We start from the raw sequence: 27,236 nt of genomic DNA on the forward strand, positions 1-27,236 counted from the left end.
AAAAGAAACAGGTGAACGATTCCTTAAAACCTGCATCAATCATTATTACAATCGCAATTGTTGTTATTGGCTAAATTTACGGTAGGCTTGTTGCAACAATGCATTGTAGCCAATAGTGAGCGAGCGTCAACAATTCAGAGGTGATTGCGATCGTGACATTGTAGCTGTCATTCTATCTCAATCGAGCTGCAAGTCCAAAACCCAATACTGGATTGATCCATTAACGATCCAGTAATCCTATCGCTCTTTCCACACAAACGTAGTTTGGTTCTCATTTGATTTCATTGAGTTTAATTGAATAATATTCAAATGTTAATGGTCAGTACCCGTCCCATCTTAGGCCACATCATCACTTTCCATCAGGTGTGATTGAGGTCAAGCGCTTGCCTACAATGAATAAAAAAAATGGGAACCGAACCACATTCACGATAGTTAACGAGCTTCTAACAAAACGTCACGTTTTTTTTTTGTCACTTCATATGCTTTAACACTAAGGATCGGGATCTGTGTGTTTTAGATCTGTTTGAATAGTAATCCATTTCTATAAAATTAGACCTTACTAAAATCTATAAAAATAGTGACTCACATTTTGATTGTCATTGGATATTGAATTTACATAAAACAAAAATGACAGTGCAAATAATTATAAAAGCAACTAACTCACTCATAAAAATACCAAAAAGCTTACAGTAAAACATAAAAAATAAAATGAGCTTTGAACTTACAGTAATTCATATACATGCTTAACAAAGTCACAGTAATTAGTTATAAATGATTAATGAAGTCACAGTAAATTAGAAAAATAACCAGTTGAACTCACAGTAAGTCATAAAAATGATTTATGAGGTCACAGTAAATTAGAAAAATAACCAGTGAACTCACAGTAATTACTTAAAATGATTAATGAAGTCACAGTCGATCACAAAAATTACGAATGATTTCACAGCAAAAAAAAAACCAATCAACTGAAAAAAAAAATGAGTCACTATTTTTAAACACAATATTTTAATATGAAATGCGTATAATAACTTCATGTGCTTCTAATCTGTGGTCACCACAGATTAAATACCTAAATAGTCATAATGCCATGTAAATAATAACATAGCAATAAAAAAAAATAACATACCTAACTAAAAATTTACCTCACATGCATCCGCAATTCTATGTACTGCATAGATCATAGTTAAACCTATAATAATACAACAGCAATTAAAGAATATAAAGTATGGTCTATGCTTCACGATTCTACCTAGTCTCTGATTGACACATTAAATATCTACTTAGGTAATTAACTAATTAGTTGTTACCGACATTTTACAATAATAATGATTTTTAAGGTGGAAGCGACGGGCCTGGCCGCGAATTCAAAGGAGAACGGTCATCTGTGACCCAGGCCCGACAGAAACGAGACATATCTCATTTTTTTTGGTATATTGTGTATTGTTAAATTACATATATTTTATATTCTAAATCAATGGCTAACACCAAAAAATATTGCCGTATGTTTTTGTTCAGGCGACACACAAAAAAATACAAAATGTCTATATTATCTATAAAATTCGCATATTTATTTAATTAAATGACAATACAATAGCTATAGGATGTATCTAGATACAGTTAACTTATATAATTAATTAAAATCGTGGCATTTGATGATTTATTGCATAATATTAAGTTAAATGTACAAAAACGGTCACATACTTCCTGTCTACATGCTATCATAACGGCTCAGGTAGCCTGGCGGTGACAGAAACCAATCATGCTGTCTCTCTCTTTCATTAAAACACAGTGGCGGAGCGGAGGGGGTAGGGTAGGGGTGGGCCGCGGGGTGCACCGACGCAGCGCAGATGCAGGCGCAGTTCTTCGCTTTCTGTGTTGAGATCTGTGCGTTTTTGTATTCAAGGCTACATTTTTTCGACGTTTTTTGGCTTTCTCTTTACTGGACTTGATTTTTGTATTGTGAGTGGTTCGTTGATATGGCTGACAATATTAATAATTGTGCTGCGTGTGAACGTACACTTCGCCGTCGTCGTCCATACGTTCTCAATGAACGATTACTGGAAACACGAAGAGATTTCGTAGAGCAACTATTACGCATCGTTGGTGGTGAGGTATGTATCATTTTTATATTTGTAATTAAAGCCTTTCCCAATACAAAAGCGTGTCAAAAATGTAAAGTCAAGTGTTGATAGTTAGATACCTTTGTTAGTTAGGGTAAATAGACTACATCACTCATTATACAGTCCGTACACTCGTAGAAAACTGGTTATCGGCGCGGCGCCGATCTGCCAGCGCTTATCGAAACCGGTCCATGCAGGACGCAGGTAATCGGCGCTCTGGCAGTCTCAATTAGATTTAGTTTGATTTCACCATACCTACCTATATGATGGGATTAAGTCGTTGTGTATTTATATTAATGTTGTGTATTTATATTTTGTGACAGATAACTTTTGATGGGACTCGGTCGATTTGCCACTCGTGTCGGCATAGAATCGACGCTGCAATTAATCAAGAGCGACAAGTCCCAGCAGCTCCTGTCCTACCAGCTGCTGTTGTAAATGTACAAGGCGTTCGACGTGCACCTAATACGGCTCGGCGATGTTTAATTGACAACTGCAACAACAGTTCTCTGCTTCAAGTGCCTAATTCGGTGAAGGTACAACTCCTTAGCTATTATCACTTTTACGTACCAAATCTTGCCCGCATTTGCCAACGGCATTTACTACACATGGCGATAGAAGAGATACCGGAAAATATAACAAATCAAATGACCGACTTGAATGCGGAGAGTGTTGGCGACATCATCAACATGTATACACAAGCTTTGGAACAAAGGTCACAGTTCAATGTAGATGACGTTTCTGACGACGAGTTAAGCTTTTGGACTGGAAGAAACAGAGCCACGTTCAACGATTTGCTGAGTCAAATACCAAGCCTTAATCGGTCCTCAAGTACTCCACGAAATGATTTGGCTATCTACTTGTGCAAAATTCGATCAGGGGAGCCGAATAATAGAATCGCTTCACTTTTTAATATAACCGAGCGAACTATTGGAAGAAAAATACATAAAGTCAGGCAGTGTCTCATTACTGACTTTGTTCCATTGCACCTAGGTTTAGACCATATAACCAGGGACGAAGTAATAGCCCGCAACCGGGTTTTACCAAATGTTTTGTTTGGTAACGAAGAGTCACCAAAAGCAATAGTTACATTCGATGGAACCTACATATACATAGAAAAAAGTTCTAACTTTTTATTTCAACGCCGCAGTTACAGCCTTCATAAGTTCAGAAACTTAATAAAACCATTCATGATCGTGTGCGCGGATGGATATATTTTGGATGTAACAGGTCCGTACTCTGCACGGACTACCGATGCTGATATAATGAAAATGATATTGCAAAACCATGATGGACCCATTGAAGACGGACCGTTCCACTTTTTTTTCCATGAAGGAGACTCATTTATTTTGGACCGAGGCTTTCGGGATTCAATACCTTTAATAGAAACATATGGTTATGTTGCTCACATGCCGCCAACCAAACAACCACAAGACACGCAATTAAGCACCGAACAAGCTAATAAATCACGACTCATTACAATGGTGCGATGGGTCGTGGAAACTATAAACGGGAGATTCAAGCGCGACTTCAAGATCTTTAAAAACAGAGTATTCAACAAACATGTGCCGCATATATTTGAAGATTTTAAAATTGCTGCAGCTTTAATTAATTATTTTCAAGAACCTTACGGAGACAGTCCATACACAGAAGATTTCATTGAAATAATTAATCAAAATATACAACGCCCCAATCGATTATTTGAGTATGTGGAGGAAAATAATCTAAACCGACAAAGAGTGTCGTTTCACAGGATGACTGGAAATGATCCGGATATTGAACATTTTCCACAATTAACAATTGAAGAGTTAATTAAATTCTCAATCGGCACCTATCACGTGAAGTTAGCACGGTCGTATTGCAGTGAGCATTTGAAAGCCGCGGGAGTATATAATATGGAATTATATAGACATCCAACGGCAATAGAGGGCAGAAACAATAATACTTTAATCAGGTGCAGAATCCATTCGCGACACGTTACGACAAAAATATATTATACTTATATTATGTTTGATGAGAATGTAAATGGAAGAAACGCAATAACGGAATATTATTGCACATGCTATCATGGTAAAAGGACATTGGGAAGTTGCGCACACGTCATTAGTGTTGTATATTACCTAGGGTGGGCTAGACATCGAGATCACTTTGACCACCCAGCAATGGGTATGGATTATGTTTTAAGAGATATAGAAATTCAATAAAACTTTATATCGAGATACCTATTAGTTTTATTTTTATTTGTTTCAATCCTGAAACCCAATGATTGGTTTCTGTCACCGCCAGGCTACCTGAGCCGTTATGATAGCATGTAGACAGTAAGTATGTGACCATTTTTGTACATTTAACTTAATATTATGCAATAAATCATCAAATGCCACGATTTTAATTAATCATATAAGTTAACTGTATTTAGATACATCCTATAGCTATTGTATTGTCATTTAATTAAAAATAAATATGCGAATTTTATAGATAATAGACACTTTGTATTTTTTTGTGTATCGCCTGAACAAAAACATACGGCAATATTTTTTGGCGTTAGCCATTGATTTAGAATATAAAATATATGTAATTTAACAATACACGATATACCAAAAAAAATGAGATATGTCTCGTTTCTGTCGGGCCTGGGTTTTTTTTGTATGGGGCGTGACCGTTCTCCTTTAATTTGGTTTTTCGCAATTTGTAAACTAATACGACAAAGTAGTATTATGGTATTTTATATGCGACAGTGACAGTATCATCCTCACAGGTTTATATAAAAATCTTTACTTAAAAGGGTCCAGTTTAAGAAATTAATTCTAGTATTGACTAACTTGTGAGAATAATCGATACTAGAATTAATTTCTTAAACTGGACCCTTTCAAGCAAAGATTTTTATATAAACTTGTGAGGATGATACTGCCATTGTCGCATATTAAATACCGTAAGCCTACGTTGTAGTATTAGTTTACAAACTGCGAAAAACCAAATTAAATTTGAATTTCGCGGGCAGGCCCGTCTCTTGCCCCTTAATACATTCTAACATTTTAAATGCGATAGTGTGTCCTATCTTGACGAAAGATTTGCTTGCATCCTGAAGGATACTTTTTATCCCGGAAAATCGAAAGGTTCGCATGGGATAAAAACATATATCCACGCGGATGAAGTCGCGGGCATCAGCTATACTTTATCCACGGAGAGAATTTAGTACAGGATTCTCTCTATAACGTAATCCCATACAAATGACAATAATAAAAAACTTAGTGGACGTTAACCATTTTGAGTTGCAAAGCAATCACTAATGAAATAATGTTTTCTTTACTACTCCATTACAGAAACTGATTTCAAAAAACATTCGAGGACTTCGTCTGTGTTGGTGTTGGCTGGCGGGCGTGCTCTGCCTTTTTGGAGTGTTTTTTTTTTTTTGTTAAAACTGACTGGAAAGCGCTCTAAGGAGGTGCCGTGCGTTACAAATAACTACAAACTTGACATTGGCTAATCTTTGTAAAGCCAGACGAGAGTCACAGTCACAGAGAGTTTTTGTCTTTGTCATTTGTATGTGATTGCGTAAAAGAGAAAGCCCTATACTAAATTCTCTCCGTGGATGGAGTATAGTAGAATAATGATTTCTTTACCGCTCTTCATGATGTCAACTTGTTTGATTCTGTTATTTGATCAGATAAAGAATGAAATTATTTTTATATTGCCACAATTTAGGAATTTAGAAAAAACACTTAAAACTAACTCCATAATAACATTTACATGTCGTAGAGTTAAAACAAAGGATTTGTGTGATATCAATAAAAACTAACAAAAGGTAGTTATTTGAGATGGGCCAGTCAGAAATTTAGTCAAATAGACTTGATTTATCATACTTTTTTATTTAGATACAAATTGCACCTTGCCCTTGACTGCTGTTTCACCCGTTGGGAAGTGATGATGCAGTCTAAGATGGAAGCAAGCTAACCTGAAAGACATATCTTTATCATGAACCTATTGCCAGCCCACTACTGAGTACGGATCTCCTCTCAAAAGAGAAGGGTTTACTGGTCAAGTACAGATTGGGAGACTTCACAAACCTTTGAGAAAATTATGGAGAACGAGCAAGTGCAAAGCAAGTGAAATTCAATTGCTTAAAACCCACATAACTGAAAAGTTAGTGGTACTGCAAAAAAGATAATATGTATATACTTCAAATAAAAAATATACAAAATGTTGTGATTTTGAAGTTTAAGAATTAAAACCTATCCCTGACTGTTCCATCTCAAATTATCACCCTTTATATTACATAATTAGGAAATATGTACAATCGATCTAATTTAAATGGTTTTTAGACGATGCAACCAGTTAAGCTAGTTTTTATCCACTATAGACATAGGTTTGACCACTATCACACCTGATGAGAAGTGGTGATGTGGTCTGTGATTGGACGTGTTTGCATAGATGCTTATTCACTCGTTTTAAATACAATTTTAAATGTATAACGCCCGGCAAACAACTTGAACAGTAAGCGGCGAAGTGTGGGAAAATTGGCGAATCCATGAAGCAACGGTCAACTTATCAACCAATGACGTGCACCGGCGCCGACCGATCAACCAATCGCGTGCGCCCGCCATTCGCCAACCAATCACGTCAATGTTCACGTTGTTTGCACTGTCTAAGAGATTTTTTCAAACCTAGCAATAGAATAGCTTCATTTTAGCTCACGTCCAATGAGCGAGGATTTATAAAAATGAAGCGATTCTATTGGAAGCGGTCAGCATCAAATTATTAAATTAGATCTACTGTTATTCAACATGGAGAGAAACAGTAAGAGTCTAAAAATTGGAATATCATTATTAGGGCAGGCTTATTAGTTTTTCATAGTCATACATTTTGACATACATGTATCTTAAACAATAACTCCTTTACTCTAAAAGAAGAAATTGATTAATATCACACAAAAGTACCAAAAGCAGCAACAAAAAGTATTTTTCGAGTTTTCACAAATAAAAAAACTTGTAAATTTTGAAAACTTATGTTCTACACGGCGTATTTTTCTTGAAACATTAGTTTTTCTAATTTTTCGTGTCTTTTGGCGATAATTCAAAAACTATTTTTTGAGGTTAGCCACTTTATACCAGAAGGATAGCAGCTAAATGTCTATACAGTCGGGCAGTATATTTGGACTAATTTTGCAGTTGGCTTGCAGCCTCAATGCAGTCGGCTTGCGGCCTCAATGCAGTCGGCTTGCGGCCTCAATGCAGTCGGCTTGCGGCCTCAATGCAGTCGGCTTGCGGCCTCAATGCAGTCGGCTTGCGGCCTCAATGCAGTCGGCTTGCGGCCTCAATGCAGTCGGCTTGCAGCCTCAATGCAGTCCCTGTATAGAACCTTAGGACTAGTTACATGAAAAACTCAATAACCTGCCTCCATTCAATGACCGATTCTCATACACAAACGAAACAACAACAATTCATACACATTCACTCAGTCATTCGTTCAACGGACGCCTTACACTAGGACGAGGGGTGGTGACTACTAGGGCGTTATGACGTCATCATGTCGTTGACCGAGCCGGAATAGCCCGAGCTGCCTTTTAGGAGGTCGTTGATGTCCCGCCGGAACATTGAGAGGTTTTGTGTGAACCTGGAATAGAGAATGAATGAATAACTTTATCGTACACTAAAAAGCCGCTGGATTGCGGCAGCGTAAGACTGCGGCATGCGGTCCCTACAAGAGACCTATTTCCAGCACTGGACGTTTGTCGGTTGATCATGATAATGATGATAAGTACATCCCCGACATTGTACATCCGAACTAATTTAATTACTTCTTACTACTACCGGAACACCTGCCTGTCCGCACTCGTTTTATGTGTGCGTGTGTGCGAGTGAGATTGGTGTAAAGGGTGGTAAGATTGAATCGTGTCGTATCGTCACCAACACTAGCATTGCTACCCAGGGAGACAGCTGTCGTAGGAATTGGCTAGACATCAACCGAATCAAATGGTGACGTCATCGACATCTCCATTGTTACTAGGAAGGCAAAGATCGCAGGAGTTGGCTATGGTAGTACGAGGTGACGTCATTAAACTCTCCCATAGGTACTATAGTAGGTAGCGATCGTAGGATTTTCGTAAATGACACTTCGTTGGTAACAGGACGCCAGAGATCGCAGAAGGTATATTTTCCTGGTTAGTTGTAAGTGGTTTCCTGGACTATTTGTAGCGTGATGATATTGCCCCTAGACCCTGAGTGAGTTGGTGTAAGGTGGAATCTTGACGTCATCAACACTGCCATCGGTGCTATGCAGGCAGTTGTCTGTGAGTGTTGTGAGTGTTGGTACCAGGGAGACGGATATCACAGGAGGTTACTAACCTGTCGCGGTTCTTGGTGAGCAGGTTCCGCTCGATGCCCGCCATGAGGCCGCGCGTCAACACTTCGGTACCAGGTACCAAGGAGGTAGTTGTCGTAGGCGTTGGCTATAGTATGGTCAATGATGACAATGTTGGTACCAGAGAGGCAGAGATCACAGAGGTTTAACTTAACTGTAACTCTTGGTACCAGGGAGACGGACATCACAGGAGGTTACTAACCTGTCGCGGTTCTTGGTGAGCAGGTTCCGCTCGATGCCCGCCATGAGGCCGCGCGTCAACACTTCGGTACCAGGTACCAAGGAGGTAGTTGTCGTAGGCGTTGGCTATAGTATGGTCAATGATGACAATGTTGGTACCAGAGAGGCAGAGATCACAGAGGTTTAACTTAACTGTAACTCTTGGTACCAGGGAGACGGACATCACAGGAGGTTACTAACCTGTCGCGGTTCTTGGTGAGCAGGTTCCGCTCGATGCCCGCCATAAGGCCGCGCGTCAACACTTCGGTACCAGGTGCCAAGGAGGTAGTTGTCGTAGGCGTTGGCTATAGTATGGTCAATGATGACAATGTTGGTACCAGAGAGGCAGAGATCACAGAGGTTTAACTTAACTGTAACTCTTGGTACCAGGGAGACGGACATCACAGGAGGTTACTAACCTGTCGCGGTTCTTGGTGAGCAGGTTCCGCTCGATGCCCGCCATGAGGCCGCGCGTCAACACTTCGGTACCAGGTACCAAGGAGGTAGTTGTCGTAGGCGTTGGCTATAGTATGGTCAATGATGACAATGTTGGTACCAGAGAGGCAGAGATCACAGAGGTTTAACTTAACTGTAACTCTTGGTACCAGGGAGACGGACATCACAGGAGGTTACTAACCTGTCGCGGTTCTTGGTGAGCAGGTTCCGCTCGATGCCCGCCATGAGGCCGCGCGTCAACACTTCGGTACCAGGTACCAAGGAGGTAGTTGTCGTAGGCGTTGGCTATAGTATGGTCAATGATGACAATGTTGGTAGCAGAGAGGCAGAGATCACAGAGGTTTAACTTAACTGTAACTCTTGGTACCAGGGAGACGGACATCACAGGAGGTTACTAACCTGTCGCGGTTCTTGGTGAGCAGGTTCCGCTCGATGCCCGCCATAAGGCCGCGCGTCAACACTTCGGTACCAGGTGCCAAGGAGGTAGTTGTCGTAGGCGTTGGCTATAGTATGGTCAATGATGACAATGTTGGTACCAGAGAGGCAGAGATCACAGAGGTTTAACTTAACTGTAACTCTTGGTACCAGGGAGACGGATATCACAGGAGGTTACTAACCTGTCGCGGTTCTTGGTGAGCAGGTTCCGCTCGATGCCCGCCATGAGGCCGCGCGTCAACACTTCGGTACCAGGTACCAAGGAGGTAGTTGTCGTAGGCGTTGGCTATAGTATGGTCAATGATGACAATGTTGGTACCAGAGAGGCAGAGATCACAGAGGTTTAACTTAACTGTAACTCTTGGTACCAGGGAGACGGACATCACAGGAGGTTACTAACCTGTCGCGGTTCTTGGTGAGCAGGTTCCGCTCGATGCCCGCCATGAGGCCGCGCGTCAACACTTCGGTACCAGGTACCAAGGAGGTAGTTGTCGTAGGCGTTGGCTATAGTATGGTCAATGATGACAATGTTGGTACCAGAGAGGCAGAGATCACAGAGGTTTAACTTAACTGTAACTCTTGGTACCAGGGAGACGGACATCACAGGAGGTTACTGACCTGTCGCGGTTCTTGGTGAGCAGGTTCCGCTCGATGCCCGCCATGAGGCCGCTGAACCACTGCGCGAGCTGCGCCTGCTTGTCGCGCGGCTGTTGCGCGATCATGTCCGCCCTCAGACGCGCGAACTGCTCCTCGTTGAGCAGAACTAGACCCAGTAGAGGTCTAGACATCGACCACTGGTTGCAGCACTCTTCGAACATTATGAGGTTCAATACCTGCAAAAAAAAAAAAACGGTCTGCAAGTTCGCAAACAAAAGTTCGAATCCTGCCAGTTGCACAATTTTTTTTTTTTGACGTGACGTCTTATAATTCGATAGAGCCGGCTGCACGCACAAAAAAACATGACTCATGCGGCGTTACCTCGCTCTGAGGCGTTCCATGTAAGGCTTGAAGTGCAAGCGAGAGCGCGGAACGAGCGACAAAGAAGCACAATCGGCCTTTGTTGTCACGTTCAACTATCGTCAGTAAACCGACTTTACAGACAACCAATTTTTTTAATAAATAAAAGAGCGAGCAAACGAGCAGGCGGGTAAGCAGATGTTAAGTGATTACCGCCGCCCATGAACATTTGCAGGCCCAGAGGAACCGCCAATGCATTGCCGGCCTTTCAGGAATTTGTTGTAGATGTGTATCTTTTGTCTTTGATATATATTTAAAAATTATTCTGAAAAAAAAAGATTTTTAAGTTACGTGATAAATTCAAGGTCGCGTCGACGACATGCTGATTTTATCAGCTTTTAAAATTTGTTCTTTAATTCAACCTAATAAGTTTAGTTTAAAAAAAAAATGAAAATTACATAAATATGGAAGTGTCAATATATGCTTTCTGTAGTAATAATACCACTTCACAGATCCTAATTTTTTTTAAGTTTTACAAAGTCAGAGCTTTTAACAACACACCGAATATGTAGGCCGATATACCCACTGCGCAAGTTCAAGTTCTGTACCTTTTGACAGAGGGACAGACAGACAACAAAGTAATTCTACAAGGGCTCCGTTTTTTTCATTTGAGGTACGGAACCCAAAACCTTCAAAAATCAAAATTTTTTCATAACTTACTGTAGCCAATAATTGCTGCATGATCTCGGGCCGCCTCTGTAGAACTTCTATAAACATGTTACTCGTCTCAGGTACCGAATGTCTCGGGTTTGACACTTTGTTACTTGCTGAAATAAATAAAAAATGTTAGTTATCAGAATTAAGGTGGATGCGACGGGTCTGCCCGCGAAATTCAAATTTAATTTGGTTTTTCGCAATTTGTAAACTAATACGACAAAGTAGGCTTATGGCATTCTATTGCGACAATGGCAGTATCATCTTCACCTGTTTATATAAAAATCTATACTTGAAAGGGTCCAGTTTAAGAAATTAGCTCTAGTATCGACTATAACTCACAAATTAGTCGATACTTCTTAAACTGGACCCTTTCAAGTAAAGATTTTTATATAAACCTGCGAGGATGATACTACCATGATTGGCGCAACTAGAATGCCATAAGCCTACTTTGTCGCATTAGTTTACAAATTGCGAATGAGTATAACAAGATAAAGTTAAAAATTAAAGTCTGACTAATGCCTGGATTAAATGTCAAATGGGTTTGGCGACTATCATTCAGTGATGAACACTGAGTTAGCGAATCACCCCACTGTGCACCTATTTGACAAATTCATTCATTTGAAAGGACCAGGTAAAGATGGTAACGAGAAGTGGCTGGATGAGAAAGGCTGAGAATTGACTGCTGTGGTGGAATTAGGCCTATGTCCAACAGTGGACGTCCACAGATGATGTTTGACTCACATTTTTGCACTAGCTGCTTGAATAGATATGTGACTATGTGGTCCAGTGTGGCGCAGCATCCCGTACACACGCTCGTATCTGTAACAAACGATAAATCACAGCAATATTATAAAGACGAAAGTTTGTGTGTATATAGTTCAAAGTTTACAGGTACTTGTCTGTTTATCTACTTTCTAGCACAATTTTGGTATATTACATAATAGATAAACAGGAACTGCTATTTATTAGGCCAGTGATCACACTAATATTATAAAGGCGAAATTTTGTGTGTATGTATGTGTGCATGTTGGTTACTCCTTCATACAAAAACTACCGGGCTGATTTGAATGTTTAGGATGAAGATAGATTACATCCTGGATTAACACATAGGCTACTTTTTATCCCGGAAAATTAAAGAGTTCCTACGAGAATTTTTATAAAACCTATATCCACGCGAACGACATCGCGGGCATCAGCTAGTAAATAATAATACCCTGTCCTATCCCTTCTGGCATGCAGAGTAAAAAACCGGCCAAGTGCGAGTCAGACTCACACACTTCGGTAGTAGAAGTAAAATGGTAAGAATCACTTTTTTTAACGAACCGCAAAACTAACTTTGTTTTGTAGAGGTTTATTGTTAGTATAAAAAAAACTATGATAGAGCGTTGGTTTTATTTTTTCTGTATGTAATATACATAAACTTCTATTGACCATAATTATTTCAGATTTTTCGACTGGTAAACTTCAGAGATATGAGGGGGAATGGTATTTTTTGGACATTTGTACAGAAATATTACAGTTTAGCAAACGTACAGTAGGTTCAACACTCACCCAAAGCTGTGAGACCTTCAGATATTGAAGACAGTATGTATAACGTGGCATCAGGCTGTAGGTTAGCTAGGAACGGCATGTGATCCTGTGCCAATCTTTCTAGTAGGACGTAGTACGTCTGTGATAATTTCGGGTAGTCCTAAAAAATTACATTTATTAAATTATATAAACTAGATATCCGGCGTGTCCTAAAATCATCTTCGCATTATTGCCTTTCTAATAAAACCGGTTTGGGACACATCGACCTCTCTGGCGCAGTGGCAAGCGCTGTGGTCTTATTAGTAGGAGGTCCCGGGTCTGATTTCCACAAATCAAACCATAAATTCACGGTTTTCGGATGTTTTCCTTTACTTGTTCTACCTACCTGCCAAATTACATGATCCTAAGGATGTACTCTATCGGTTTTTCGACAGACACGACAAATAGACAAAGTAATCCAATAGGTTCCTTTTTCCTTTTGAGGTACCAAACCCTAAAAATTGCGTTTTGCAAAAATAAAAAGATCGTTTAAATACATGCCATATTATAAATGTGAAAGTGTGTATGTCTGTCTGTCTATCTGTTCAAAAGTTAGTATTTCATAATCACAGAGAAAGTATATTATCATATCTTACCAGTAAATCGCTTTGCGGTATACTAAGCAACAATTTGACGAACATATTCAACGCGTTATCCAGAGCCTCGTCACCGTATAACCTAAAACAAGTTATTTTGTTTATACTATTATATCTACTGTTTATAAACGACAGGAATTAGCGCTTGACTGCTATCTCACCTGATGGTAAGTGACGATGCAGTCTATGGTGGTAACGCGCTAACCTGGAAAGGGTATGCCACTTTAAACACCCATTAGGGTCCATTCAGATAGACCGGCGTGGAGAGCAGACCAAATGATGGTATTTACAAGTGTAAATTAAAAATTTATAACACCCCCGACAAGTGAAGGTAACTAGAAAAGAGCTGATAACTTTCAAACGGTTGAACCGATTTTCTTGGATTATAGCTAAGAACACTCTCAATCAAGCCACCTTTCAAACAAACAAAAAAAAACTAAATTAAAATCGATTCATTAGTTTAGGAGCTACGATGCCACAGACAAATACACAGATACACACGTCAAACTTATAACACCCCTCTTTTTGGGTCGGAGGTTAAAAATTGAGTTGAGGTTGAGAATTCAAAATTGAGGCGGAAATTGTAATTAATCCGTGTGGATGCGGAGTTTAGATTAAAGAAATATTAGTTTCTAGAATATGTCTGCAAAATTTCATGGACTTTGGTTGCTTAATATTCAAATGAAATTGGAACTACGTTTGTACGAAGCGAGTGACGGAGAGACCCCTCTTCAAATTTGATTAAGACAATAATTGTTAATTAGATTAATCTAGGTTAAGGCACGATGGGACTGACATAATATACTCATTGTATAAAAATTCCTAAAAATAAGTAAAGATTAAAAAAAAAAATTCTTGCGCTCAGAATCCAAAACCAACCTCGTACTAAGGGTAAGACTCACCTGAAGACACCGAAGTTGGCGTAGTTCCCGCACAGCGCCGCCTTCAGTATGGTGAAGCAAAGCGATATACCCTTCAGTTTCATCGCGTACATTTGCTTTTTGCTTACGTCTATCGTCAAGATTCTGCTGCCTGGAAATTATAGTTTCACATCTTTTATTTCAACAATCATATAAATCACACTTCACACTAATATTATAAAGGCGAAAGTTTGTGTGTATGTGTGTGTGTATGTTTGTTACTCCTTCACGCAAAAACTACTGGATGGATTTGGCTGAAATTTGGAATGGAGATAGATTATACCCTGGATTAGCACTTAGGCTACTTTTTATCCCGGAAAATTAGAGTTCCTACGGAATTCTTAAAAAACCTCTATCCACGCGAACGAAGTCGCGGGCATCAGCTAGTATATACTAAGAACCAAGCATAAGAGAGGGAAAGATATATTCATTGTAGTGTTTTGAGAAAGAAAACAACCGGTCAAGTTCTCTACCTATTATGGTTCATGTATTGTGAATTGAGCAATTGAAAAGAGCAACCGCCGAGTTTCTTGCTGGTTCTTCTCTGGCTGGTAAAAGTTTACTTTAATAAAACTATATTCTATTCTATTCTTGAGATACATCCTCTGACAAACAGACAGACGAATGGACAGCAGAGACTTGGCGCTAATTTTATACAGAACCCTACAAATGAGCTCTTTATGAGAAGTTTATGCTACTCACCATATGCGCAGATGATGTTGGAAAGTTCTCGAAACAGCAGTATCCCGTTGGGTGAGCTGACGTCGAACTGCAGCCGCTGGTTGCGGTTCTGCGCCAGCTCGGCCGCCAGCTTCAGGACGGGCGTGCTGACTGCCGGCTCGGAGAACCACAGCTCTATACCGCGCAGGAGCACCTTCATGTACACCGGGTAGCTACAATACAATACACATGATGTTGTAACGTCTTTTCGGCTGAGGCAATTGCTGGTTGCGGTTACCAAAAAAAAATTAAAAATTGAGATTTGTAAAAGACCCAGAGTAACCAACAACCGGTTGCAAAGGCGGGGCTCATAGTTCGAAGGACCAATAGATATTGAGGTCTTAAGGCACTGGAATAGCGACCTCGCACCAAATTGCAGAGTTGGCACTTGGCAGATTCTCCACTAGTACGACAGATGACATCAAACAAGTCAGAACAGTGGACGGTGCAAAATCGTGGCATGTGGAAGTCTCTACAAGAGAAATATGTCCAGCAGTTGAAGTCATCGGTAGATAAAGAAGACACGAAGTTGGAAAGTGTTGTTTCGAAAGAAACACAGACATTCGGAGAACCACAGCTCTATACCGCGCAGGAGCACCTTCATGTACACCGGGTAGCTACAATACAAGTACATATGATGTTGTAACATCTTTTTGGGTGGCTGAGGTCGAACGGCAATTGATGGTTGCGGTTACCAAAAAAATATAATTAAAAATTAATCTATAGCAAAATCAGAGGGCGAGCTGATGTCGAATTACAGTTACTGGTTGCGGTTACCAATAAAAATTAAAAACCAACTCAAAAATGAGAAGATCCGTAAAAGAACCAGAGTGATCGACAATGAGTTGCTAAGCTCTATACCACATAGTAGCACCTTCATGTACACCGGGGAGCTACAATACATATGATACATTAAAAAACATTATGAATACATTATGATGTTGTAATGTCCTTTTGGGGGGGCTGAGGTCGAACGGCAATTGCTGGTTGCGGTCACCAAAAAAAATATATAATCAGAAATGAATCTAAAGAAAACCAGAAGGCTATTTGATGGCAGTTGCTGGTTGCGGTGACCATAAAAATAATTGAAAATCATACAAAAAAAATGGTTGGTATAGCAATAAAGCATATTTTTTGCATTGCTTTTCATAAGACTCACATCCAGTCAAACAGCATCATATAAGTGGTCTTGGTGTTGAATGCGAAAGCGAGGCCTCGTAGGTCCCTCGCGAGGCCTATGAGCGTTTTCTTCGCGTCCTCGGAAGCGAACATGGGACTCTCCGTGTTGTTCAGCAGACCGATTATACTCTCGAAGGCGGCTGTGAAAAAATTATAGTGTTTATGGTTGTGGCTTACCTTCCATAGAAGGCCAGAAGCCGGGTTTGCCTTGAAACGTCGAAAAATCATAGTCGAATTGAGAACCTATTCCTTTTTTAAAAGTCAGTTAAACACAAATGAATACGATCGAAAGAACAATATCGTTGATTGGTTTTTCGAAAAAAAAAATTTAGATCGCTAAAATTTTTTTTTCCGAACAACCAATTAAATATATAAAAGTTCGCGCACGCAATGATCCGGCAAAAATCTCTATTTTTGATTTTGCACATGCCCATGCGTGGACTTCAAAAATTTCGAACCCCTATTTTACCCCCTTAGTGATTGAATTTTAAAAAATCCTTCCTTAGCCACGTTATGAGGTGACGTGCAGATAGCTATTATGATAGCTATCTGAAAGAAAGCAGAAAGAAAAAGCTTATTTTTTGAAAGCTGTGCCACACATTACCAGTTATACCTATGGGTTAGGTTATCCTGGCGCCTCTAATACTTGAGTAATAAAGTCAAAAGATCTCAAGCAGAAGCACCGGAATAAACTGCGTTATGTTTGGCACAACCCGAAAAAATTTTTTTAACAAAAGATACTACATTACACTTTAGAACAATAAACTACATAAATAATTCAAACCTACGTATAGATTCTTTCTTAAAAATCTGCATGCCTTTCAGTCTGATCTGTCTAGCAGTTTAAGCTGTGCGTTAATAGATTAGTCAGTCAGTCATCTAGATTATTTTAGCCGTCACCTGTGAGCGGCATCATAAACGCGTAAAATCGTTCCTCGTCCTCTCCCAACTCCACCATCAGCAGTCTGCCGAGAGCTGTGTACAGCATGCTCCGACATCGCATCTCTACCGTGTTCGCACCCATGCCGAGAAACGGAAAGTGTTCCGCCTGAAAAAAAAAATTTAGGGTTCCTTATGTACAGAAAACAAAAGAACCCTTGTAGGACAACTTCGTTGGTTGTCTCTGTCGTGTGTGTCAAGATCCGTCAAGGGAATCAAAACCTGTATACAAGGTGTAGCCGGAACGCTAGCAAATCAGTAGATAAGGCACCAAGTTTTTGCTAGCGTACCAAGTCAAAATCATTTATTCAAAGTAAGTATAATTGTACTCTTTTTGATGGTCGAAATTATATATATAATAGTGATATAGTGGTTATAATTTAATTAAGTAACTTAAGACTAAAGCTACGAGTACTATCACTGACCTCGTTTTTGCTAGCGTTCTGGTTAAATCTAGCACTCACTAGCTTCCCATTGACCTAGACGCTTTGGTTAGCTATAGGCTTCCTTTTCTCTCGCACATTCTAACATTTTCAATGATTTTTTTTTGAACATTTCATTTCATTTCAAAAAAAAATGTGAAAGAATCAGTACAATTTTGTCATATTAGAATGTACGAGAGGGAGAGAAGGAAACTCAGCTAACCACAGCACATTAAGTCAGAGAAATGCATAAAAACCAAAAGTTATTGAAATCTAACTTAATTACTCATGACCACTTACCGTATGGTGTGTCAACATAACGTGCACCTCTTCCAATTTGACTAGTTTCCTGACGCAAGAGTACCCGCCACTCAGCTCGCTTAGGAGGCCCAAAGTCTTCGATATTATGGGCTCCGAACCACCCCAATACTTCAGATTTGTTATACTGTGAACAGTGGAAAATTCATCATGGTTCTATGATCCATCCCATACTTCTTGGAAGGTACAGACACTCCGAGAAATACAATGCTACTGAATTAAAATTGTATGTATTCCAATCTCAGTCCAAATAAAACCAAAGGCATTATTTAACAAACCTTTTTAATAAAACAACTTCAAAAAAAAAACTCTGAAAACAGTGACTTTAGTTTTGTATTTACGATTTTTGCAACAGTTTTTTATCATGATGCCACACTCTTTGGTGTTCTTCTGTACTTGCTCACTCACATAGAAATTTCAGACACAGATTGCTTCGGAGAACATCGTTGCTAGCTTGAGTTATGTTAGTGCGATTTAGCACCGCACAACGCCATCTAGTGGAGATTAAGTAAACTCACATTTTCCTCATAATGACATTCTTTTGCACTTGTTTACCCACGTAGATCTTGCGGAACGCTTCGAAATACGCCATTACAGCTAGCTCGAGTTACGTTACCGCGATTCAGTACCATACTACACCATCTAGCGTGGTATAATGAAAACAACTAAACTCACATTTTCCTCATAATGACACTAAGGAGTTGGCTCTCGTCACTAAAGCCGAACACCTCGCTGAGTCGCCTATACACTTTGCTATTCTTCTGCACTTGTTCACCCACGTAGATCTTGCGGAACGCTTCGAAGAACGACATCATTGCAAGCTCAAGTTTTTCGCAACCACCCTGAAAAAAAAGTCATGTATAGAAGAAGGCATTAATTTGCGGAAGTCCATGTTATACAAGGAATCAAAAGCTTAAATCCATACTAATATTATAAATGCGAAAGTGTGTCTATCTGTCTGTCTGTCTGTCTACTACCTTTTCACGGCCCAACAGTTTAACCGATGGTGCAGAGTTAGCTTATATTCCGGGGATGGACATAGGCTATACTTTTTATCCCGGTAAATCAAAAAGTTCCCACGGGATTCCTAAATACCCATCCGCTTAACCGATTTGCAAGAAATTTGGAACCGAGGTAGCTTGCGTCCCTGCAATTGACATAGGCAACTTTTTATCTCGGAAAATCAAATACTTCCCACGGGATCTTTAAAAACCGAAATCCACGCGGACGAAGTCGCGGGCATCGTCTAGTTTGCTATAATCAGCTGAAAAAAGCAAATCTTGTATGGTACATGCAGTATGCCACATGTACCACTCGCCCAATAGATAGCGATAAATATAGTAGAATCAATTTTACTATATGTATCGCTATCTATCGACAGTCCGCGGGTAGTAGTCGGGTGTTAGTGCTGTTTTAATATATTTTTTATTTTTCACAGAATATTAGCAATTTTAATCATGACTAACATTCCCCTTTCCCTTCCGACTAAGCGTAAAGCTTGTGCTAGGAGTGGGTATGACAATGAACCAGTGGTAGATTATTTTGACGATTCAAAAGCACTTGTAAAAGTTTAATTGAATAAAAATAATTTGAATTTGAATAGTGCAACGGCTGGGGTTTGAACCGCCGACCTTTCGGAATTCAGTCCACTCCTATAACCGTTGAGCTATTGAGGCTTCAAGAACTAACTAAAAAGAAGAACTAACTTAAAGACTTGATCTTGTCTAAACTAGATTCTAGTATAGTAGAACGGACTCACGGAAGCAAGCCGCGAATCAGTCAAGTCCATCAACTGAAGCACCCTGCAGACCAGTTCGCCGTCCATTGCGTCGTTTTCATCGCTCGTATTGTACGAAGCACGTCCGAGGATCGCTGCGCCGATTATGTACACCAGCCATGTTAGTTGACCTGGAATTGATGGAAACACTTTAGAAAGGTACAAGTGTAAATTAAAAATTTATAACACCCCCGACAAGTGAAGTTACAGTAACTAGAAAAGACCGAAAAGACCTGATAACTTTCAAACGGGTGAACCGATTTTCTTGGACTATTCCGCGCCTACGATCCAAAGTATCAGAGTTTTCCAAAACATCATTTTCAAATAAATAATTATGTATCAAGGCAACGTCCATCTTGACAGCTTGACATTTGTCAATTGACATAATATTATGAACCTAACGGTTATGCAACCTTCTTTTCTACAAGAAAACTAGAAAAGAGCTGATAACTCTTAAACGGCTGCACAATTTTTTTTGGATTATAGCTAAGAACACTCTCGATCAAGCCACCTTTCAAACAAAAAAAACTAAATTAAAATCGGTTCATTCGTTTAGGCGCTACGATGCCACAGACAGATACACAGATACACAGATACACAGACACACAGATACACAGATACACAGATACACACGTCAAACTTATAACACCCCTCTTTTTGGGTCGGGGGTTAAAAAGGAAGGATGGTGGAAGATGGAATTAGTTTCTCAATGGGTATCACCACAGGCAAAACTGATCTCAGATGGCGCTACGAAAAGTCCGGCTAATGCATGCTGTCATCTTCATAGTTTCTTCCTTAGATTAAGGTTTCTTAAGTTTATATGACAATATTTTTTTTATTATGGCGTTTGATCGCTTAGTATAGCTGGTTCCACAGACGCGAACCGGCCATAGAGGTAGTGTCACCTCTATCCGAGTTCCTATACCCGTTTCGCGCGCCACATGATGGGATAAATTGACAGTGTGGACTCTTCGCATGGTTTCAACAATACTTGTACAAAGGCATCCATTAGATTGTGGCGGTCGCTACAGCACAGGTTGACACGATATAAGACGAACTACTCGCAAAGATCTCACTAGATGGCACCACAAGTATCTTCAATCAATCACTATGAAGACTGAATCATGCTTACGAAGTTGTATCTGTATTTGTACTAATAAATAAAATTGAAGTGACTGTCTGTTTGAACGGGCTAATCTTCGGAACGGCTGAACCTATTTTGACGGGATTTTCACAGAGGATTAACCAAGGAGTAACATAGGCTACTTTTTAACCTACTTAAAAATGGAGGAGTTGTGTTTTTCTACCTCTGCACTGATGTCTCAGAGATTTCTGATCCGATTTGCGTAATTTTTTTTTAATGATAAAGGAACTTTGCGACATTGTTCCATAAAAAATTTGGATTCCAACTCCTCAATCCTGATGCTGCAGGGGATCTGACCAATCCATGCAGGTGAAGCTGCGGGCATCATCTAGTTGTATAATATACAAGTTTCAAGATACAATCTCAACGAAGCTCTACTGCAGCAGAGTTTACCTTGCAGTTGCAGTATCTGCTGCGGATTGGTCTCCACACTGTAGCTGGCAGCGGCGCGGTCGAAGTGCGCCACCAGGAGCTGGCAGGTCTTGCCGTACTCGCACCGCCCTATCACCGACACCTGTTCCAACTGCTGCTGGAGTGTTCCAACTTCGTCTAAGGGATCTTCCAGCCCCTCCCTAAGAACAAACAGATAATGATTATTTGGTTGACAGGAGAACCTAACAAAATCGACAGGTTTTAAGTAATGCCAAGTGCCAACCTTTTTCACAGGGAACCACTAAATTTTAGACCATAGTTAAGAGATCGTACATTGTATACTATCAAATATGTGGAAATGATCAGGATTAAAGTTATTACGTCTTAATTTAAGGTACAAACCTCACTATCAACGCGACAGAGTCCAACCTAGACGCGACGTAGGCCGCGGTCACACCGGGCGCGTAAACGTCCAGCAAATGCGGCTCGGACGCTTTGACGTACGGCACGGACGCGACCATGCGTTGCCATAGCGACAGAAGATAGTGGACTGAGTTCGGCGCGAATTGCCACATCTGGGAAACCCAAAACGCCACACAAAGTTAAAAAAAAAAACACTAAGAGACCTTAAGATGCATGACACGGGTCTGCCCGCGAAATTCAAATTTAATTTACTACTAGTAGGACAAAGTAGGCTTATGGCATTTTAATTGCGCCAATGGCAGTATTATCTTGACAGAACAGTTAGACCCGTTTAGTGCGCCTTAAGGGGTTGTCACTGGAATTGACATATACAAGTAAATAATAAGTACTATTATAATCTTTGGTCGACATAAATGTTTTTATTAGTAAACTATCACTGGCCTAATAAAAAGCGGTTCCGGTTTATGTATTATATTGTAATATATACCAGAATTGTTTAGGAAGAAGATGAAATAATACAAGTACCTGTAAACTTTGAACTGTAAACTTGGCGATCAGTTCTATAAGTCGAGGATATCCATCCACTACCACCAGCTCGCCAAGCTGGTAGTTGGACTTGAGGCGCGCCAGCAGACGACAGAACTCGTGGTAGTTTAAGGGGTCCGATAGACCCTGAAAAAAAAGTAATTACTTTTAACTTAATCTTTAACTAGACCTATAAGGTTGAGTTTGTGGTAATTGCTCCACGAGCATTAACTATGAACCAAAATCCGAAGTTTCTAGAAGCAATAGAAACCAAAAGCCCTCATATCTTTGTATTGTGAATTACTGGATTTACCAAATTACGGCTGTGCTAATTGCTCTACAACTAAAAGGGTTTAAAATTAACTAGACCTTTGTAACTATAAAAGGAATGAAGATTCCTTGTAACTTCGAGCTGATCATCCACAGACTCATGAAATGAAATCAGTGGTAGTTGCCTTGTAAGCTTAAGAGATGATAGCAAATTCTAAATTTCTATCTCCAATAAAAAGGAAGATCTCTCGTAACTTCAATCAGGTCATCATGAGAACCTTCGCCGCTGTGGTAATTGCCTTACAAGTGTCAAAGATGAAAAGTAACTGGAACTTTCTATCTCTAATAGGAACTGAGATCCTTCAAATCCTGGACCATCCATGGGTATCCTTCAGTATGCGCATAGCACCAGCACATAATATCAACAACCCTAATAACTTTCAATAGATCATCACCAGAGTTATAAAATTGGAGCTGTGGTAATAGCCCTACAAGTGCCATGGGATAAAAGAATCTAGAATCTTCTATCTCCTATAGAAACTGATATCCGCCGAAACCCTGGACCACACCTATGTATGTATCTTTCAGTGTGTGCATTGAAGATGTGGTAATCGCCAGATAAGTATGATATAATCTTCTTCTTCTCTCTGGGCTGGTTTCCGCACTTAAACGTTTCCGTCTGTAGTGCGTGCGTTGCCCCTCCCCGCCGAAGTCTTCACTCCAGCCATCCAAGCTCGCTCCAGAAGCCAAGTAGACCGCCCAGGTTGCCGAGGGCTTCATGAAGTGAGGTTGGGGATCCCAGATGGCGTTCTCAATGATATAATCAAAGTAATTAGATCTTTATACCTGCAATAGGATCCGAGATCCGTCGGACCCTGGACCATACCTGAGTATCCTCCAGTATACGCATGATGCCAGCGCACAGGCGGTTGAGAAACTTGGCGCGCTCGCTGTTACTGAAGAGTGACCTTCGTACAGACGCCAGCTGCACAAGACACGCCAGAGCAAGACTGCCGCTGGTGCCTTGCACGCTGTGGTAGAGTTCGAAGAACAGTTCCAGGGTACCAGCTTCCAGGAATGTCGGTCGCCAGGATGTGGGAATCTGGTATACAGAAACTGAAGGTAAATAAACACAAAATATGAGATTGAAGAACGTATGACCTAGTTTACCAGCTGCTGGTCAATTAACCTTGACCCAGGACTTTAATTGGGTGACCTAAGGTCACTGGATACGTAATGTGTTTTTTCTCGTCCCGGACGGGACGGGAGGGTCTCTCAAACTACTATTGGATAACTAGAAAACGGAAGGGACGGGACGTTCCAGTTGTCCAATAGTAGTTCAAGAAATACTCCCGTCCCGTCCGGGACGAGAAATATCACGTTACGTACGCAGAGAGTCAGTGACCTCTAATGTGAAGGTCTAGTCTTTTTATTTCCTCAGACTCTTTAGTAGTCGTATGTGGAAGGATCTGGGAGCCCACCAAATTATTATATCAAGAAAACCGCGCCCATTAAGATTGTTAGAAAGGGTTAAGACCTTGTGCAATGAGGAATTAGATGCAGAAAAATAAATGCCAGATATTGCAAAGTTTCTGGCATTCTGTGACACTTTTGTGACACTGTGGTGGGTGTGCTCTGCGTGCGTGCGTGCGTGCGTGCTTGCGTGCGTACGTGTGCCATTTCGAGGACCTAGTAACCGCTGTTCACGACACCATAAAATGATGCATGGCACCTAAGAGTTACACACCTGTACTGTACAAAGATCGTCAGAAGACTCGTCGCTAGTGGTGCCAATGAAGTCAAAGGTCAGACAGTTGTGTGCCAGACGCAGCAAGGCAGCCAGCAGAGCGTGTGACTCGCCGCGTGCCTCGCTTAGCGCCTCGCCTCTAGCCGCACCCAACAGCGAGCAAGCTAGCCGAAACATCTCGAATAGCTGGGTGTCTCTGTGAATAAAATATAAGTAGTAGGAAAAAGGGATAGCAACTTTAAATTTGCCTATTTTAGTTTAGAGATTATGACTACGCCGGGTACAGACTACAAAAATGACATCTCTAACTATCGGACGTGTCCGTAAGCCGCGGCCGATAGCCGCGACAGGTAGGTAACATTTTGTAACATTTTACGTTACTTTTGACCCCCTCATGTTTCCTCCATGTTACACGACTCAAAATGTTACTTTACGTTACTTTTAGGACTTCATAAAAATATTCAAATTTTTCCCAACAAACCAAAAATAATCGTGAAACGGAACGCATCCAAAACAGGTTTCTTGTTAGTTTATTTCACTTTCTCTAAGTTATTGGTCTAAGTTCACTTTGTTTTGTAATTACTCTGTGATTAAAAAAGTGTTTTGTTTGTTTTTCTCTGTGACTCAACTTTGTTTTGGATAATAAAGTTATTCGTTGCGGGGTAGTGATATTGTAGTTAGGTATCTAAGTACGAAAAAAAATTGTATCTTTATTTCGTCAAAATTCGAAAGTGATTGGTTTGTTCGTTATCCTTATCGACTGTGTATACTGTGTACTGGTAAATGTAAATTCGTTTGAGACGCGGCTTGCGGACACATCCGAATCGTTTTCAGCTAACAAAAACATCTAGCCGCGGACACAATTCTATCGGAAGTCCAAGCGCTCAAGTACGGCGAGGACAGCCCAAGGTTACGTCCGCTAAGTACGTCCACTAGTTTGCATAGTTCAGTGTGCATTTTATTATCCAGATAAATTGTGGTGGCCAGCCGCGTCCGATAATTTATTTGTTTCCGCCTTCAGCTTCAGAGGTATAACCCACCTAAAGGAGGATGCAATCTTCCTGTGTTTGCTGATGGATCGGCTCGCGTCCGCATCCGACATCTGGTTCATTTCCACAATCAGCTGTGACAACAGCTGTACACCAATTGTACATAGTTCTGCTGGGCCCTGGAATAAAATATTAAATTACTGTCCAGGCCTGAAATAAAGCCTTAATAAATCAAAGGTCAAAGGAGTGGACTGAAATCCCTAAGGTTGGTGGTTCAAACCCTACCCATTGTACTATTGTCGTACCTACCCCTAACATAAACTTTACGCTTAGCTGGAGGGCAAGCGCAATGTCAGTCATGGCTAATATACTTCTTTTTTTTTAAAAGCAAGGAATATTTTTTTTTCATAATTACTGTCTATCTTTGCTGTACCTATTCTACTCCCTTTACAACCTCTCGCACTGCCAAGGGTCACTGGTAGAGATCTCTTATAGAGATAAGTGCTTCCCTGTCCACTTTTTCTTTCCTTTTATTTATATTGTTACAACTTTCTGGTACACATAAAATTAAAAATTAAATTTAAATTAAATATTGAATTAATATTAAGCAACTTGGGTTCTAAAAAAACGGTCAAGAACGAGTTAGACTCGCAAACCAAGGGTTCCGTACAAGAAATAATACTTTCTTTTATGTAATCGAAACCAGCCCAGAGAGAAGAAAGAAAGAAGGGCCCCGTTGGCATCCTTCGGTACCCTAGTTCAGCTCAGTTCCTCGTCACACTCACCTGCAGGAAGCTGGAGACGTCGTTCATGACGTTGTGAAACACAAACTCCTCTTTGACGGTGTCGAACCAGCCCAGCTTCGTGATACGCGCGAAAAGTGACACCAGGGCCTGAAACCATAATCATTTAATCCGAGTTTTGACTGCTGCAGCCTGGTTCAATTAAAAATTAAAAATAAGAATAAGAATTGTTTATTTTGCTAGAATATGGTATTATATGTATGCTATGGCAGTAGAAATGGCTGAAACAGACAAGTGGCACAAGTATGCCTCTCTTATTGAGAGTTACATTTTTGTTCCGTTTGCCGTGGAGACCCTGGGGCCATGGAGGCTTAGTTCTAAAAAAAATTTACGAGACATTTCACCGCGTTTAATAGCCTCATCGGGTGACAGAAGGGCTGGCTCATTTTTTGCGCAACGGATCAGCCTGGCTGTCCAGCGTGGAAATGCAGCCAAGCATTCTTGGCACCATTCAACGCGGGCATAATTTGTATAGTAATTAAATAAGGCTAACTTTAAGTTTTATTGTAATATTTTCAATTAAAAAAAAAATTACATTGGTTTTAAAAGATTAGGTGAAATCGCATATTTTGCCAAGCATTGAACCCAGCATCTCATCTTACCATCTTAAAACATCATCAATCAATGTCATCATGTAAAAATTATTAATTATTCTACGCATTATTTAGAATTTGTCATTCATTGAAAGTATTGGAACATAATATATGTAATCTCATTACATCAAGAAAAACTTAAGACAAAAATAATGTTCTATTTTTGTAGGATGATTTTCTGTCATTCGATATTCGAGATTCGATGTATCGTTCCACATGATCGTCGTAAAAAGTATGTCTTCTTGTAAACATTAAATTATAATTATTAATATAATAAAGATTGAGTTTGTGGGCGGAACAAGATTTTATTATTACCATTTGGTTATGGCTCCTTTGCATGCAAAACTGGAAGCCCTGAAACTCAATCTAAAGTGAAAAGTTCAGTATTATCGGGTCAAATTTTTTGTTCGTATGACGATGGAAGAAAGACATCAGTCTGATTCTGGTTTGTGCGGCCACATCGAGAAGTTGAAAGGCACAGAAAACTTTGCCAATTGGAAATTTAAGGTAAAGAACTATCTTGAATTGAAAGGCTGGTGGTGGGTCGTAGCAAATGAAGGTCAAACGAGTAAACAAAAAGAAAACCTGGTAGAAGTGGACACAAAAGTAAAAGCAACGCTTTGCCTTTTACTTGAACCCGATTGCTTCACGCATGTGTATAGAGCAAGG

At 40.1% G+C, this 27,236-nt stretch overlaps 2 protein-coding genes across 4 annotated transcripts in view; one reads left to right on the forward strand and one right to left on the reverse strand.

Moving 5' to 3' along the window:
• Positions 1-1,366: 1,366 nt before the first annotated feature.
• Positions 1,367-4,786, forward strand: LOC123878602. 3 transcript variants are annotated; one of them, XM_045925897.1, is made up of 3 exons: positions 1,367-2,111; positions 2,444-4,300; positions 4,422-4,786. In XM_045925897.1, exons 1-3 carry the CDS (start codon positions 1,977-1,979, stop codon positions 4,440-4,442), a joined length of 2,013 nt encoding a protein of 670 aa, XP_045781853.1. In that variant the 5' UTR covers positions 1,367-1,976; the 3' UTR covers positions 4,443-4,786. The 3 variants fall into 3 exon arrangements, with proteins under 3 accessions (XP_045781853.1, XP_045781854.1, XP_045781852.1); XM_045925898.1 differs by having other exon boundaries at positions 2,444-4,297; positions 4,419-4,786; XM_045925896.1 differs by lacking the exon at positions 4,422-4,786 and having other exon boundaries at positions 2,444-4,341.
• An 868-nt stretch (positions 4,787-5,654) lies between these two features.
• LOC123878591 (exportin-7-B) overlaps positions 5,655-27,236 on the reverse strand; it is a 29,585-nt gene continuing 8,003 nt past the window's right edge. The window contains exons 5-24 of the mRNA XM_045925867.1: positions 25,957-26,064; positions 25,223-25,350; positions 24,183-24,378; positions 23,322-23,537; positions 22,166-22,312; positions 21,620-21,792; positions 21,239-21,417; positions 19,684-19,832; positions 18,600-18,766; positions 17,907-18,051; positions 17,146-17,293; positions 16,226-16,385; positions 15,049-15,239; positions 14,329-14,458; positions 13,427-13,508; positions 12,813-12,951; positions 12,003-12,080; positions 11,265-11,371; positions 10,206-10,420; positions 5,655-7,730 (exon numbers count right to left, since the gene is read on the reverse strand). Coding sequence (XP_045781823.1) covers positions 7,631-7,730; positions 10,206-10,420; positions 11,265-11,371; positions 12,003-12,080; positions 12,813-12,951; positions 13,427-13,508; positions 14,329-14,458; positions 15,049-15,239; positions 16,226-16,385; positions 17,146-17,293; positions 17,907-18,051; positions 18,600-18,766; positions 19,684-19,832; positions 21,239-21,417; positions 21,620-21,792; positions 22,166-22,312; positions 23,322-23,537; positions 24,183-24,378; positions 25,223-25,350; positions 25,957-26,064 — 2,958 coding nt within the window. The 3' untranslated portion in view covers positions 5,655-7,630. The remainder of the gene's footprint in view (positions 7,731-10,205; positions 10,421-11,264; positions 11,372-12,002; positions 12,081-12,812; positions 12,952-13,426; positions 13,509-14,328; positions 14,459-15,048; positions 15,240-16,225; positions 16,386-17,145; positions 17,294-17,906; positions 18,052-18,599; positions 18,767-19,683; positions 19,833-21,238; positions 21,418-21,619; positions 21,793-22,165; positions 22,313-23,321; positions 23,538-24,182; positions 24,379-25,222; positions 25,351-25,956; positions 26,065-27,236) is intronic.

Source organism: Maniola jurtina, chromosome 26 (genome assembly GCF_905333055.1).
Source record: "Maniola jurtina chromosome 26, ilManJurt1.1, whole genome shotgun sequence".
Taxonomy (NCBI): Eukaryota; Metazoa; Arthropoda; class Insecta; order Lepidoptera; family Nymphalidae; genus Maniola; species Maniola jurtina.